Source organism: Rhineura floridana, chromosome 3 (genome assembly GCF_030035675.1).
Source record: "Rhineura floridana isolate rRhiFlo1 chromosome 3, rRhiFlo1.hap2, whole genome shotgun sequence".
NCBI lineage: Eukaryota > Metazoa > Chordata > Lepidosauria > Squamata > Rhineuridae > Rhineura > Rhineura floridana.
This window is the reverse complement of record NC_084482.1, coordinates 230,726,187-230,743,252: the sequence shown is the minus strand read 5'-3', so window position 1 is coordinate 230,743,252 and position 17,066 is coordinate 230,726,187. Positions and strand designations below refer to the sequence as shown.

General features: G+C 47.5%; 1 protein-coding gene across 3 annotated transcripts in view; it reads right to left on the bottom strand.

The window, feature by feature from the left end:
• LOC133381920 (uncharacterized) overlaps positions 1-14,124 on the bottom strand; it is a 31,037-nt gene extending 16,913 nt beyond the window's left edge. For 2 of the 3 annotated variants that reach the window (XM_061621500.1, XM_061621499.1), the window contains exons 1-5: positions 13,971-14,109; positions 13,710-13,821; positions 11,030-11,107; positions 9,907-9,990; positions 3,459-3,539 (exon numbers count right to left, since the gene is read on the bottom strand). Coding sequence is in view for 1 of the 3 variants with exons in the window: in XM_061621501.1 (XP_061477485.1) it covers positions 3,459-3,539; positions 9,907-9,990; positions 11,030-11,107; positions 12,647-12,680 (277 nt within the window). In the remaining 2 variants the exon portion in view is untranslated. Of the gene's footprint in view, positions 1-3,458; positions 3,540-9,906; positions 9,991-11,029; positions 11,108-12,646; positions 12,788-13,709; positions 13,822-13,970 lie in introns of all 3 variants that reach the window. The other variant, XM_061621501.1, reaches the window with a different exon arrangement.
• Positions 14,125-17,066: the final 2,942 nt, after the last annotated feature.

The following is a 17,066-nucleotide window of genomic DNA, read 5'->3' as shown; positions in this document are numbered from 1 at the left end:
GGTTTTGACCTGGCGCCGGAAGGAGAGCAGAGTCGGCACCAGGCGTACTTCCTCGGGGAGACTCTTCCATAGTTCGGGGGCCACCACTGAGAAGGCCCTAGATCTTGTCATCACCCTCCGGGCCTCCCTGTGAGTTGGAACCCGGAGGAGGGCCTTCGTAGCAGAACGTAGTGCACGGGCCGGTTCATATCGGAAGAGGCGTTCCTGTGAGGTATCGTGGTCCCGCACCGTATAAGGCTTTATAGGTTAATACCAACACTTTGAATCTAGCCCGGAAATATACTGGCAACCAGTGCAAGCTGGCCAGAACAGGTGTTGTATGCTCGGACCGCTTGGTCCTTGTCAGCAATCTGGCCGCCGCATTGTTCCGGTTCTCCTCATACCCACAGGTTTGTTGGTTGTCCTATCAGCCAGCTCTCGGATCTCCAAGTGCTGCTTTTGAACGCCAGGTCGGTACATAATAAAACCTCACTTGTCCATGATTTAATTCTGGAGGAGGTTGCCGACCTGGCATGTATAACCGAGACCTGGGTGGCTGATCAGGGAGGAGTTGCTCTTTCCCAGCTTTGTCCACCCGGGTATTTGGTTCAGCACTGTGGTAGATCTGAGGGCCGGGGAGGGGGGGTCGCCGTGGTCTATAGGAGTTCTTTTCCTCTCACCAAGCACCCTGTCCAGACGACAACTGGTCTGGAATGTCTCCACCTTGTATTGGGCCAGGGAGACAAACTAGGAATACTGTTGGTGTACCATCCACCTTGCTGCCCAACAGCTTCCTTAGCTGAGTTGACAGAGATAGTCTCGGAGGTGCTGTTGAGATCCCCTAGACTTGTGGAACTGGGGGATTTCAACGTCCATGCCGAGGCTGTCTTATCTGGCGCAGCTCAGGACTTCATTGCCTCCATGACAACAATGGGGCTGTCTCAATTTTCTACTGGCCCAACGCATGTGTCGGGACATACTCTTGATCTGATCTTCGCCACTGGACATGGAGATGGTGATCTGGTGGTGGGGTGTTTTTCATCTACCCCATTGTCATGGACAGATCACCGCTTGTTGAGATTTAGACTCACAGCGGCTCTTTCCCTCTGCAAAGGTGGAGGATCTATTAAGTTGATCCGCTCCCGGAGCCGGATGGATCCCGTAGGTTTTCAGAGGGCTCTGGGAGATTTTCTGGCTGATAGGACCGGTGCTCCTGTCGAGGCCCTGGTCGCACTGTGGAATACGGAAATGACCCGGGCTATTGACATGATCGCTCCCGCGCGCCCCCTCCGGTGTAGAGCTCATACCGCTCCGTGGTATACCCCGGAGCTGAGAGCGATGAAACATGAGAGGAGGAGGCTGGAGTGCAGATGGAGGAAAACTCCCAGTGGATACAATCATGCCTTGGTAAGTGCCACCAATAAGTTGTATACAAAAGCGGTAAGGACAGCAAAGAAGCTCTATTTTGCTGCCTCTATTAGATCATCTTTAAGCCGCCCAGCGGAGCTTTTTAAAGTCGTGCGAGGGCTCTTACACTCTGGCCCCCACGATACTATGGAAACATCGGAAGCCCGCTGCAACGAAATTGCTGGACACTTTCAAGATAAGATTGCATGTATCCGCAGGGACCTTGACTCCGATGTTGGGACAGATGAATCCATTGAAGTGTCCGGAGCACGGCCTTGTCTTTCTTTATTGGATGAGTTTCAGTTGGTGCAGCTCGAGGAAGTGGACAAGGTGCTTGGAATGGTTCGGGCAACCACGTCTGTTCTGGATCCTTGCCCATCTTGGCTAGTGAAAGCTAGCAGGGCTGGGACCACCGGTTGGGCCAAGGAAGTGGTTAATGCCTCCTTGAGGGAGGGAGTGGTCCCTGGTAGCCTCAAGGAGGCAGTAGTGAGACCTCTTTTAAAGAAACCCTCCTTGGACCCAGATAACTTGAACAACTATAGACCGGTGGCGAATGTCCCTTTTTTGGGCAAGGTTTTGGAACGGGTGGTTGCCAGCCAACTCCAGGCGCTCTTGGATGAAACCGATTATCTAGATCCGTTTCAATCCGGTTTCAGGCCCGGTTTTGGCACCGAAACAGCCTTGGTCGCCCTGTATGATGACCTGTGTCGGGAGAGGGACAGGGGGAGTGTGACTCTGTTGATTCTCCTTGATCTCTCAGCGGCGTTTGATACCATCGACCATGGTATCCTTCTGAGGAGACTCGCGGAGTTGGGTGTCGGGGGCACAGCTTGGCAGTGGTTCCGCTCCTACTTCGCGGATCATCACCAGAAGGTAGTGCTTGGGGAACATCACTCGACACCATGGACTCTCCATTGCGGAGTCCCTCAGGGGTCAGTTTTGTCCCCCATGCTTTTCAACATCTACATGCAGCCGCTGGGTGCGGTCATCAGGAGTTTTGGAGTGCGTTGCCATCAGTATGCTGATGACACGCAGCTCTATTTCTCCTTTTCATCTTCTTCAGGTGAGTCTGTTGATGTGCTGAACCGTTGCCTGACCGCGATAATGGACTGGATGAGAGCTAATAAACTGAGACTCAATTCAGACAAGACCGAGACATTGTTGGTGAATGCCTTCCCTGCTCAGATGGTGGATGTTCACCCTGTTCTGGATGGGGTTACACTCCCCCTGAAAGAACAGGTACGTAGTTTGGGGGTTCTTTTCGATTCTTCCTTGTCTCTTGAGGCCCAAGTGGCCTCGGTGGCACGGAATGCATTTTACCATCTTCGTCTGGTAGCCCAACTACGCCCCTATCTGGACAGGGACGACCTCGCCTCCGTTGTCCATGCTCTGGTAACTTCAAGATTGGATTACTGCAATGCGCTCTACGTAGGGCTGCCCTTGAAGACAATTCGGAAGCTTCAGCTGGTGCAGAACGCGGCTGCCAGACTATTGACGAGGACCAGTCGGTCTTCGCATATAACACCTATTCTGGCGCGTCTGCACTGGCTCCCTATTTGCTTCCGGGTGAGATTCAAGGTGCTGGTTTTGACCTATAAAGCCTTACACGGCGTGGGACCTCAATACCTTGTGGAACGCCTCTCTCGCTATGAACCTACCCGTTCACTTCATTCAGAATCTAAGGCCCTCCTCCGGGTACCAGCTCATCGGGAAGCCTGGAGGGTGGTTACGAGATCTAGGGCCTTTTCTGTGGTGGCCCCTGAGTTGTGGAACAGCCTCCCCGAAGAGATACGCCTGGCGCCTACACTTCTATCTTTCCGGCGCCAGGTAAAGACCTTTTTATGCTCCCAGGCATTTTAATCTTTTAATTTTCTTAATCTTTCTACTTTTAACATGTATCCTTTTTAATTTGTGTTGTATTTTGTTTTTGTTGTGCTTTCTGTTGTTTGTCTGTACATGTTTTTGTGATTTTTTACTATGATATATTGTATTTTATCTTGTTTGTTCACCGCCCTGAGAGCTATTCTGCTAAGGGCGGTATATAAATTGAAATAATAAATAAATAAATCTACCTGCTGAGATCTCCTCCTCTTCTTTGGGTTCCTGCATCACCGGATCTTCTCCTCCTTCCCAACAGGAAATGAGGTCTGGTTCTTTAAAAAAAAAACAAATCAGGCAAGATTAGTTATTTTTGGCCACAAAGTATTTGGGAATTCCAAATCAAATCTGAATGCTCAAAACATTTTGAATGAGAGCAAAGGGGTGAAGCCTTGCCAACAGCATGCAACTCGGGCCATGTGCCTTGAGCACTGTGGAGCCAGTTCTGTGGAGTTCTCTTCCCTTTGAAGTGAAACAAGCCCAGATGTTGTTACGCTTTCCAAGTTTGTTGGAAGCTTTTTGTCCCCCCCCCCCAAAAAATCCTTAATTACTGTTTTTATGATCCTTATTAGCTCTTATATTCTGTTTTTTACATATATATTATTTTTCTGGCGAAGTTTGGCTTTTTTGGAAATGGTAAGCTGCTGTGTGGAAGAAGTTCCTCGAAAACAAAATGGAAATGGACTGCCTTCAAGTCGATCCCAACTTATGGCAACCCTATGAATAGGGTTTTCATGTTAAGCGGTATTCAGAGGTGATTTGCCATTGCCTTCTTCGAAAAGTGAGGTATAAAATTTTAAATAAACCAATAAATATGCTGTAGAATGTGTCTTGGGTTTAAAAAGAGTTCATATAAAAACCTGTGCAAAACCTGAGCTGTGTAGCTTTGCCAGATAATATCTGTGCTGAGAAGCTTCTAGCTCCATTTGATGCAGGGCTTAATGAGAAGCATTAAGGAACCAAAACGGACCAAAAGAGAAGGAACACAAACTCTGGCAAAAGAAATGCAAGAAGACAATAAGGGATGCTAAAAAAGAATTTGAGGAGCACATTGCTAAGAACATAAAAACCAACAACAAAAAAATCTATAAATACATTCAAAGCAGGAGACCATCTAGGGAGGCGATTGGACCCTTGCATGATAAGGGAGTCAAAGGTGTACTAAAGAACGATAAGGAGATTGCAGAGAAGCTAAATGAATTCTTTGCATCTGTCTTCACAGTGGAAGATTTGCAGGAAGGCATTCTGAGGAACTGAGACAAATAGTGGTAACGAGAGAGGAAGCTCTAAGCTTAATGGACAATATAAAAACTGACAAATCACCGGGCCCGGATGGCATCCACCCAAGAGTTCTCAAAGAACTCAAAGGTGAAATTGCTGATCTGCTAACTAAAATATGTAACCTGTCCCTTGGGTCCTCCTCTGTGCCGGAGGACTGGAAAGTGGCAAATGTAACGCCAATCTTCAAAACGGGATCCAGAGGGGATCCCGGAAATTACAGGCCAGTTAGCTTAACTTCTGTCCCGGGAAAACTGGTAGAAAGTATTATTAAAGCTAGATTAACTAAGCACATAGAAGAACAAGCTTTGCTGAAGCAGAGCCAGCATGGCTTCTCCAAGGGAAAGTCCTGTCTCAGTAACCTATTAGAATTCTTTGAGAGTGTCAACAAGCATATAGATAGAGGTGATCCTGTGGACATAGTGTACTTAGACTTTCAAAAAGCATTTGACAAGGTACCTCACCAAAGACTTTTGAGGAAGCTTAGCAGTCATGGAATCAGAGGAGAGGTCCTCTTGTGGATAAGGAATTGGTTAAGAAGCAGAAAGCAGAGAGTAGGAATAAACGGACAGTTCTCCCAATGGAGGGCTGTAGAATGTGGAGTCCCTCAAGGATCGGTATTGGGACCTGTACTTTTCAACTTGTTCATTAATGATCTAGAATTAGGAGTGAGCAGTGAAGTGGCCAAGTTTGCTGACGACACTAAATTGTTCAGGGTTGTTAAAACAAAAACGGATTGTGAAGAGCTCCAAAAAGATCTCTCCAAACTGAGTGAATGGGCGGAAAAATGGCAAATGCAATTCAATATAAACAAGTGTAAAATTATGCATATTGGAGCAAAAAATCTTAATCTCACATATATGCTCATGGGGTCTGAACTGGCGGTGACCGACCAGGAGAGAGACCTCGGGGTTGTAGTGGACAGCACGATGAAAATGTCGACCCAGTGTGCGGCAGCTGTGAAAAAGGCAAATTCCATGCTAGCGATAATTAGGAAAGGTATTGAAAATAAAACAGCCAATATCATAATGCCGTTGTATAAATCTATGGTGCGGCCGCATTTGGAATACTGTGTACAGTTCTGGTCGCCTCATCTCAAAAAGGATATTCTAGAGTTGGAAAAGGTTCAGAAGAGGGCAACCAGAATGATCAAGGGGATGGAGCGACTCCCTTACGAGGAAAGGTCGCAGCATTTGGGGCTTTTTAGTTTAGAGAAAAGGCGGGTCAGAGGAGACATGATAGAAGTGTATAAAATGATGCATGGCATTGAGAAAGTGGATAGAGAAAAGTTCTTCTCCCTCTCTCATAATACTAGAACTCATGGACATTCAAAGAAGCTGAATGTTGGAAGATTCAGGACAGACAAAAGGAAGTACTTCTTTACTCAGCGCATAGTTAAACTATGGAATTTTCTCCCACAAGGTGCAGTAATGGCCACCAGCTTGGATGGCTTTAAAAGAAGATTAGACAAATTCATGGAGGACAGGGCTATCAATGGCTACTAGCCATGATGGCTGTGCTCTGCCACCCTAGTCAGAGGCAGCATGCTTCTGAAAACCAGTTGCCGGAAGCCTCAGGAGGGGAGAGTGTTCTTGCACTCGGGTCCTGCTTGCGGGCTTCCCCCAGGCACCTGGTTGGCCACTGTGAGAACAGGATGCTGGACTAGATGGGCCACTGGCCTGATTCAGCACGCTCATCTTATGTTCTTGTGACCCACCTTTGGGGCTCATTTTTACAAGTAATGCTGAATTTGGCTTCAGGCAGGTGCAGCCCTGCAAGATCTCAGCTGCATGACTGCAAGACGGGGACCCTCTTGCAGAGCATGCATGGCCTCGCTTTTACTTTGGGCTTCAAGGAAATAAAATCCAAGTGCTGGAAAAGGATGTATGAAGAAGCCCTCTTCGACTGTCTGCCCCCTTTTTTAAAGCAAGGACCAGAAGATCTACACTGGCTACCAGTTGTCTACCGGGCCCAATTCAAGGTGTTGGTATTAACCTTTAAAGCCCTATACGTTTTTGGCCCAGTTTATCTGAAGGAGCGCCTCCAGCATCACCAAATATGCCGCCTGATGAGATCAGCCTCACAAGACCTTCTCTCGGTCCCACCAGTGAAAACAGCGAGGCTGGTGCGGACCAGAGAGAGGGCATTTTCGATTGTGGCCCCCACCCTCTGGAACTCTCTCCCATATGACCTTCGCCATGCCCCCTCCCTGGTAGGTTTTCACCAAGGATTAAAAACGTGGCTGTTACAGCGGGCATACAGGATTCCTAGGTAATTTTAGTTTCATAACGTACAGATGTAGGTGGGCTGATTATCTGAAGACTGATGTTATAATTGTATTTATATGTTGTATCTTATTTTAATCTATGTACGCATTCAATCTATGTAGAGTGGCCGTTCATTCGGCCAGATAGGCGGCCTAAAAATAAAATTTTATTATTATTATTATTATCAAGTAGTCTGCAGGATCCACAACCAGAAAAAGGAGTCTGTGGCACAAATAGTCCCTGACAACGCAAGCGAATAACCCAAACTACACACACCACAGAGAATGGGAAGAATCCGGTGCCGCTGCAACTATTACCGATTCAAATTGTAATAGTCTTTAACTTGGAAATTAAGTGCCGGATATACATGTTTGGGACAGAAGCTTTAGGTTTGAATGTCTGGGGCTCCTGCGTTCCAAAATTTACCACTGCGCCTCTTCTTAAGATCAAAGGTCCACAGTCCTGCCCAGAATCCGAAGGTCTGCGGATGAAGGGAAACTCCGAGGAATGAGATGTTGTGTGATTTTTAGGTGGCAGAGGAATGGAGAGAGCAAAACCATGAGAAGAGCTCATAGCCTAATGGGTCACTCTGCCCTGGATATTCAGGAACAAGAGGGGTGGGGGGGGAATCTTCAGTTCCACAAAGGGCCCCTCAGCACTACCTGCTGATGTCTCTGCCTCCTCTTCTTTGAGACCCTGTATAAGTGGATCTTCTTCTCCTCCTCTTTCCCAACAGGAAATGAGGTCTAGCTCTTTCAAGGAAACACACAAGTTACTTTCGGTACTAGCTGGGTCTCCTTCAGACTGTCAGGATCTGGAAGCCAAGCCACATATTTTAATTTGGGGAATCTCTCAGTGGACGGAAGGGGGACTTCAACCTGACAGCCAACCTTCCTCTTTATAGCATGAGATGAGCTTGATCAAACCAAAGGCCTGTCTAGTCCAGCATCTCCACAGGGCCTGAATCGATGTGTATGGGAATCCCACAATCAGTCCTAATAATACTAATAAAAGTTATATCCTGTCCTTCCTTCCAAAGGGAATCCAGGGGGACAAAAAAATGATGAAGCACCAGAGCACAGCCTTGTCCTGATTTCTTGGATGAGTTTCAGTTGGTGCAGCTCGAGGACGTTGACAAGGTGCTTGGACAGGTTCGTGCAACCACTTCTGTGCTGGACCCTTGCGCTTCTTGGCTAATAAAAGCCAGCAGGGATGGAACAGCCGGCTGGGCCAGGGAGGTGATTAATGCCTCTCTGCGAGAGGGGGTGGTCCCTGGCTGCCTGAAAGAGGCAGTAGTGAGACCACTCCTGAAGAAATCCTCCCTGGACCCAGAGAATCTTAACAACTATAGGTCGGTGGCAAATGTTCCATTCCTGGGCAAGGTCCTGGAACGAGTGGTTGCGGGCCAGCTCCAGACACTCCAGGATGAGTCTGATTATCTGGATCCATTTCAGTTGGGTTTCAGGCCTGGTTTTGGCACAGAAACAGCCTTGGTTGCCCTGTATGACCTTTGTCGGGAGAGAGACAGGGGGAGTGTGACTCTGTTGATTCTCCTTGATCTCTCAGCAGCTTTCGATACCACTGACCATGGTATCCTTCTGGGGAGACTGGCTGAGTTGGGAGTGGGAGGGACTGCATTGCGGTGGTTCCGCTCCTACTTGGTGGGTCGCCTCCAGAAGGTGGTGCTTGGGGAACATTGCTCGGCACCCTGGACTCTCCAGTATGGGGCTCCACAGGGGTCAGTTCTGCCCCCCATGCTGTTCAACATCTACATGAAACCATTGGGTGTGGTCATCCAGAGCTTTGGAGTGCGTTGCCATCAGTATGCTGATGACACGCAGCTCTATTTCTCCTTTTCATCTTCTTCAGGTGAGGCTGTCAATGTGATGAACCGGTGCCTGGCTGCAACAATGGACTGGATGAGGGCTAATAAACTGAGGCTCAATCCAGAGAAGACTGAGGTGCTGCTAGTGGGTGGTTCTTCTGACCAGATGGTGGATGTCCAACTTGTTCTGGATGGGGTTGCACTCCCCATGAAGGAGCAGGTTCATAGCTTGGAGGTTCTCCTAGAACCATCTCTGTCACTTGAGGCTCAGGTAGCCTCGGTGGCACGGAGTGCCTTCTACCAACTTCAGTTGGTGGCCCAACTACGTCCCTATCTGGACAGGGAAAACCTGGCTTCAGTTGTCCATGCTCTGGTAACCTTCAAATTAGATTACTGCAATGCGCTCTATGTGGGGCTGCCTTTGAAGACGGTTTGGAAACTGCAGCTTGTGCAAAATGCAGCAGCCAGATTGGTAACAGGGACCAGATGGTCCAAACATATAAAACCGATTCTGGCCCGCTTGCACTGGCTGCCTGTATGTTTCTGAGCTCCATTCAAGGTGCTGGTTTTGACCTATAAAGCCTTACATGGCTTGGGACCACAATACCTGATGGAATGCCTCTCCTGATACGAACCCACTGGTACACTACGTTCAAGATCAAAGGCCCTCCTCCGGGTGCCTACTCCAAGAGAAGCTGGGAGGGTGGCAACAAGGGAGAGGGCCTTCTCAGTGGTGGCCCCCAAATTATGGAATAATGTTGCTGACAAGGTGCAGCTGGCACAAACACTATTATCTTTTCAGCACTAGGTGAAGACTTTCCTCTTCGCCCAGGCATTTTAGCATGTGTTTTATATTGTTTTAAATTTTTAAATTGTAATTGTTTTTTTAAAATATGTGTTTTAAATTGTGTATTTGTTTTCATGTTTTTGATTGCTGTAAACTGCCCAGACAGCTTCGGCTATGGGGCGGTATACAAGTGCAATAAATAAGTAAATAAGTAAATAAATAAATAAATAAATAAAATCACATTTAAAACAAAGCATCTTCTTAAAAAAACAAGGACAGAAGGCTACAGCCATCATGACTTTTAGCCCTTGAGAGCCTTCTCTTCCATGCATTTCTCCAGCTTCCTTTTTCAAGCCATCCGAGATGTCCACCAGGAGAACTCACAGCCTGATGGGCGACTCTCCCCTGGATGACATTACTCAGGAACAGAAAAATGCTTCCATCCCCAGACCAAAAGAGGCTCCACAGCACAGCTCAGCACCAACCTGCTGAGGTCTCCTCCTCCTCTTCTTTGGGGACCTGGATAAACAGACTTTCTCCTTCTTCCTTACAGGAAGCGAGGTCTCGTTCTTTCAAGGAAACAGACAAGAGGAGTTACTTTTAACCACAACATAAAAAGTCAAGGATTCCATATCAAACCATTTCTACAACCTCGAATCTAAGAGGAGGAAACATTTTGAGTTTTAATTCTGGGAGCGGTATAGGAAGAACCCCATTTAGAATCGAGGTAAAAGGATGAGAACCCTTGCCACTGTGGATGTAAATTACCCCAATAAAAGTCACACCCATTCAGAAGTAAGCCCCACCCAGTCCAATGGGACACCCTCCTAGGTAAGTGCGTTTGCATTTGCAGATTATATTATACCAGGTGTGGGGATCCTGTGGCCCTCCAGATGTTGCTGAACTCCCATCACCCCTAATCATTGGCCATCCTAGCAGGAGCTGATGGAATCTGCAGTTCACCAAGATCTGGAGGGCCAAAGGTTCCCCTCCTCTTTTTAGGGAGTCACCATATTATTTTATATTAAAGGGCTGGGGCCAAGGGGGAGGACGGGTGCGGTCTGAGGAGGAAAGGGAGGGAATAAGGGCCTCATTGATACCCTGTCCCCAAGACACCCCCCAAAAAGCCTGGAGCCAGCCTGGCCCACAGGCGCCAACTAGACACAGATGGGAGGCCCACAAGCCAGAGAGAAAGCACATCTCCTGCTGCTGTCCCCGATTCCGGAGGTGGCCCATAAACATCAGGACTGGTGGCCCCTGAGAGCCTTCTCTTCCATGCATTTATTTATTCATTTAGATTTATATCCCGCCCTTCCTCCCAGTAGGAGCCCAGGGTGGCAAGCGAAAACACTAAAAACACTCTCAAACACATCATTAAAAACAGGCTTTACAATATATTAAAACAAAAACATCTTAAAAAGTAATTCCAACAGACACAGACTGGGGATGAAGCCATTTTCCTTAGCCCCTTTTAAAGCCATCCGAGATGTCCACCAGGAGAATTCACAGCCTGATGGGTGACTCTCCCCTGGATGATATTACTCAGGAACAGAAAAAAGCTTCAATTCCCAGACCAAAAGGGGCCCCACAGCACAGCTAAGCACCGACCTGCTGTGGTTTCCTCCTCTTTGGGAACCTGAATAAGAAGATCCTCTCCGTCTTCCAAACAGGAATTCAGCTCCGATTCTTCCAAGGAAACAGACAGGACTAGTTACTTTTGACCATAAGATATTCAGCCATTCCAAGTCACGCCATTTGTAGCTAAGAGGAGGGATTGTTTGGGACATGTTAACTCCCTGAAGAGGATAGGGCCGTGTGGTCGCAGCAGGGTCAGCCTGGCACTTGGGAACATGCGCTCACTGGATATGACACCCAACCTGAACTGTCTGTTGGGGAGGACAGGGTGGAACTCAGCCAACCCAGCTGTTTTCATCTGGACAACATCATCTCATCACAAAGAGAGTGAAAACCAGCCCTGAGAGCTTCACCCTCCTCCTCCTCTTCCAAAAGGAAGCCAAGGCTGCGCTTCACATTTACACTTCTGAGGAAACCTTTCTCCATGGAGATTAAGAGTGAAGCCACCGCAAGATATTTGTGTAGCCAGAAATGCTCCCATAAGCTTTTCAGTGTCGTAGCTTGAGAATGTATATGCAAATATCAATGCTGGCGTCGGGAAGAGACAGAACAGGGCCAGAGTATATGGTTTGGATCTCTGGAAGGGAAATGATGGTGTGTTGCGTATAAATAAATGCTCCCTTCCTAAATGCATTTTCTCTGAAAAACATCCTATTGATTTTGAGGAATCAACTTTGATGCAAACATGTTTGGGATTGGAGTTTAATTTTAACTTCCAGTTTATGATTCAGTTATAATTTGCATATCGAAAGGGCTCCAGCAATGGGGGCGGTGGGTGGGGGAGTGAGAAATTTGTCAGAGACAGTGTTTCTCCCCCCACCCCCTACTCCCCATAATCCATCTCTGGTACCAACCATGCAGATGCTGAATTAGACAAAATAGGCAAACGCACATAAAGTGAAGGTCTAAGTGATGGTATGATTCTGAAAAATATATGTAGAAAGGAATGATGGAAAATATAGTCTATGGCTGAGTACACAATAATGTCCAATTTCTAATGCACCTGCAATTTACCACACAGAGTGTGATGTGAACTGCTAGCTCTGTAGACAAGATGTACATACACTCCCAATGACAAGACAGCAATAAAAGGCAGAGGTGTACTAACACAGAAATATAAAATGCAAAGATAAAATGCACAACATATCTCAAATAATTTGCCAAACGTGTTTCGACTTGAAGCAAGTCTTCTTCAGTGGCATCTATATGGAGAGCTTCTCCAGAGAATCTTCCTCAACCGAAACGCACAACAATATGCGGAATGCAGCAACATTCCTGCAGAAACTGCACTAGGGCTGTCTTGGGAACTGGCAAGGACTTCGACTCCAATGTGTGGGGACAGGATCCAGGCAGGCACCAGTCCTGCTCACAGACTAAGCACAGGGGTGCCTAGGCCCCAAAGGCAAACACTGGGCAGAGGGAGGGAGAGGGAGAGAGGACTCTCCCAAGCTCCAAGGGAGCAGCAATTCCCACTGTGGAGTTTGGACTACAGCTCCCAGAATCCCTAGTGAGAAACTGACTTTCCACTCTACGCATCATTGGCGCAAATGGCCTTCAACATCTATCAGTTAAGAAAACGTGTCTCCTTACTGAAAGAGGCTCCAATCTCATAATTCTCCTCCATGGCTTCCCTGTGCGGAGTGCTTTGGCCCGGATCCAGGAGATCCACTCCTCCTCCGTGAAATGCACAGCTGCTGCCTCCTCCTCCTCTTCCTCAAAGGTCACCAGACCCTGGAAGAAGAACATGCCCTCTGCTCAAGAGACGGCCTCTTCCGCACAGACCATTGCATCCAGCTTGAAAGGGGAAGGGCAACAGGGTGTGCTTCAATCACTCACAGCATTCAAAGAGCTCCTCCCACGCGCCAAAGTTGGATCCTGAGGTGAGGGTCCAGTAAGGATCTGGCCCACAGACCCAGAAAGGGTTCCCACGGCTCGTTTTGAGACTGGAGGGCTGTGAATGCCGTAAGTAGAAAGGGCATTTACCTTGGCCCATTACCCAAAAGAGCAAAACATTAGGATCAAATCCAGAACTTCTCAACACAGCCATTTAGGTGAAGGACATTTGCCTTGCATGCAAAAAGTCCCGGGTTCAATTCTCAGCAGCATCTCCAGGCAGGGCTGGGAAAGGCTCCCTGCTTGAAACCTAGGACAGCAGCTGCCAGTCAGTGCAGATAATACTGAGCTACGTGGACCAAGTCAATATAAGGCACCTTCCTATGTTTCCACGAAGTTCCTCAAGTAAATGACTTTCTGATCATTTAATTTATAATGAAATAAAACTGGCCTCTTCTGTAAAGTCAGCAGCTGGGGTGCAAAGCGGGAGGCTGACACCACTTTTGCCTACCTTGCAGGGCTGCAGTTTGGATGACTCAGATGAGCTTATTTGCTGGCCACACATTTATTCACACCTTTCTCTAAAGGCCCCAGAGTGGGAAATGTAGGTTGATCTCCCCCTCCCCAACCTTCAGCAGCAGCAACGATGTTGTAAGGTCAGGAAGGCAAGGAGATGATTGTCCTAATGTGTGTGTGTGTGTGTGTGTGTGTGAGTGAGAGAGAGAGAGAGAGAGAGAGAGAGAGTATCTGCATTGGGGGGAAGTTTGAGGAGATCCCAAGAAGAGGCAAAGTGCATTTGGGGGAAAGGGTAAGCACTGACCTGGGGGTTCGAGTGGATGATCTTACAGGTCCCTTCCAACTCTATGATTCTACAAAAAGCGTGTTTCCTCCCAGGAACTACAGCAGTGCAGAAATGGACTCCTAGAAACACACTGTGGACAGAATGAACAATAAAACAGCCCCCGTTTGGATGTGGGGAAAACCCCATGAATTCCCAGGTGAGATGTGGGGGGAGGATCTCCCCCTTTCTCCACCCCCCCAAAGGCAAACTGCTAACCCTTCCCCACCCCCACTGCTGCACCTCTCTCTCGCTCTTGCGTCCTCGCCACGATTCAGCCTCTTCTTCCTCCTCCTCCTCCTCGGAAATAAATCAAGCCTCTTTGCTTCCTATTGTCTCCCTCCCTCCTATTTGCATGACCACTTCCTGCCTCTCTAGGAAGCAGAGCGCAGATCCTTTTCCCGCTGGAGGACTGAATGCCAGGCGCGCTCTGGGCCAACGTCTTGCAGGCTCTGCCCCTTGCGCAAATCCAGGGCGCAGGCGCGGAGGTTCCTACTACGCCCTGTTGCCAAAGCGCTTTTTGCAAACAGCATTTCAATGGTTTCTGCCCTGCATGCAGCCTTTGATGTGACCTAGCAGGGAGAGGCGACTTAATATTGCTTGTATATGTAAACACACACACACAAATAGGGAAGGTGCCCTCCAACTATTAAAGTACCTGCGGAGGGTAAATGAACATCTTTTAGTAATATACAGTGAAGTGAACGCTGTAAGTCATTCAAGTCAATTTATATTTATTTTTCTTGGTTTTTATTAGGCGCTTTTTTCACTGTCCAACTTTCACATCCACACACAGAGATCGGGAATACCATGGTCTGAATGATCCTGACTTTGGTGTTCAGTGATACGTCTTTGCATTTGGGGACCTTTTCTAGTTCTCTCACAGCTGCCCTCCCCAGTCTTAGCCTTCTTCTGATTTCTTGACTATTGTCTCCATTTTGGTTAATGACGGTGCCAAGGTATTGATAACACAGTCCAACAAAAAATATATATTGTTTTAGTTGCCAAGGATGTTTGAATGACTTTAGGGTATTTTGGGGGTGCTAAATCCAAAAATGACATTAGTTTTGCCGAATTGGCTCTAGTTTTTGAGATAATGGATACCCCTCAAATGACAATTGTACCCCAATACGACCTGTAGCTGCTGACATATGCAGCAGGGTTTGGTCTGTCTTTTTACTCTTGAACATTGTTTTGCAAGTTTATCCATTGCATATAATATCATATTGATACTTTGGTGTGCCTATGGTGTGGAGAGAGCCGCAAAACCATTACGATGACTGTTATTTTTGTGTTGTGAATGTGAAAGGCTTCAATCGCTACAAGAAACATAAGTGGGAGTATCCTGATTTGGACTCAGGAAGGCGACCTGTGCCACACAGTGAAGACGTTCCCATACCAGTGTTTACCTCACTGCCTGACCTTCCATTGTCAGATGTTGAAGAAATGCTGGACGTGGAGTGTACTGGGCTAAGTTCAAGGTGCTGGCTTTGGTATATAAAGCCCTCTACAGCTTGGGACCAGGATACCTGAAAGACCGTCTTACCCCTTATATACCCAGTTGAAGGTGAGAAGGTGGGGGCCTCCTGCAGATACCATCTCATCAGGAGGTCCATTCCATACAACATAGGAAGTGGACCTTTAGTGTTGTGGCACCTCCCCTTGGAATTCCTCCCCTTAAATATTAGGCACCGTCTCTGTTGTCCTTTTTGCATCTGCTGAAGATCTTCCTCTTCCAGCAAGCCTTTTAAGGAGAGACCTCATCCCAGTCTGCAGTCTGTGTTGGAATTGCTTTTAAGAACTTTTTTTTTTAGATGTTTTGAGTGTTTTATTCTTTGCTGCTCTGAGCCCCTTCTGGAAGGAAGGGTGGGATAGCACTCTCACAATAAACAAATACACTTAAAGAACTAGGTTTTCACATTATTGCGAACTGTATTTTATTGTTTATGTAAAGTAGGGTGGGAAACCTTTTTCGCCTGAGGGCACATTCCCTCATGGACAATCTTTTGAGAGCCACGTGTCAATGTGCTGCGTGGAGCCAGAGGCACAAAGTGGAGCGATGGATGGGGTCTTACCCTTGTGGGTCACATCACATCACAGCCACAGAGCCCGAGGTTTCTACGTGTACACCCGTCTCTCCACCCAGGCAAGCCAGAGGCATTATCACAGTCCAGGGATATGTATCCCAGCCAGGCAAAAGGATGTGTGGAAGGCTTGAAGGAGGGATGGTTAGGGGTGTGCCCTGGGAGAAGCCCAAGGACCAGAGAGAGAGAGAGAGAGAGGGAGATTGGCCTGAGTTTCCCCACCCCTGGTGTACCCCATCCGGCAAACACGGCTGGCCAGGCAGTATACCAATGTATATCAATAGAGCTGAATGTTGGAAGGTTCAGGAGAGACAAAAGAAATGACATCTTCACATAGCGCATAGTTAACCTGTGGAACTTGCTCCCACAAGACACAGTGACAGCCACCAATTTGGGTGGCTTTAAAAGAGGATTAGACAGTACATGAAGGCTAAGGCTATCAATGGCTACTAGCCATTTACCTCTGCTGCTGGAGGCAGTATGCTGTGAAACTCCAGTTGCTGGGAACTGCAAGTGGGGAGAGTGACTATTGCACCCAGGTCCTGCTTGCAGGATTCCACAAAGAGGCATCTGGTCTGCCACAGCAAGAACAGGATGCTGGATCCAATGGGCCTCCTTGGGCCTGATCCAGCAGCCAGGCAAGACTTCTAAGTGTAAATGAGTAAGCCTGCCACTTCACACCCCCAGTTTGCTTAGATTTCTCTCTTTTTCATACTGCTCCAAAGACGGGTGGGGGTTGCCCTGAAATCAGTTCATTTTCTCGGAGGTGCTGCGTTCAAGTAAGGTTTTGATTTACCCAACACTCTGACAGCAAGAACCACTGAACGTGGGATGGCGGGGAGGGAGAGAAAAATCACCCTGCAGGGGACAATATAACTTTATAACTTGATTTCTGAAAAATGGCAATGTATGCATTATTCCTCTAATCTCAATCTCATCTCAATTTCTCTCACAGACGAGAGAGAGGGAGGGAGGGAGAGAGTGTTCATCATCTGAGGCCTTCCTCCATGAGCCCCCTGCAAGAGAAGTGCAGAAGGTGGTGACATGAGAAGTGGCCTTTTCAGTGGTGGCTCCCCATTTGTGGAATGTTCTTCCCAGGGCAGCACACTTGGCAAACTTCATTATCTAATTGTAGGCACCAGGCAAAGATGTTTTCAGACCTTAGTTTGGAGCAGCATTAGGTATATTTGGGCTTCCTTTTCTTCATCTTTTATTATTTATTTATAAACAAAAGCACTAAAAACTTTAAAACATC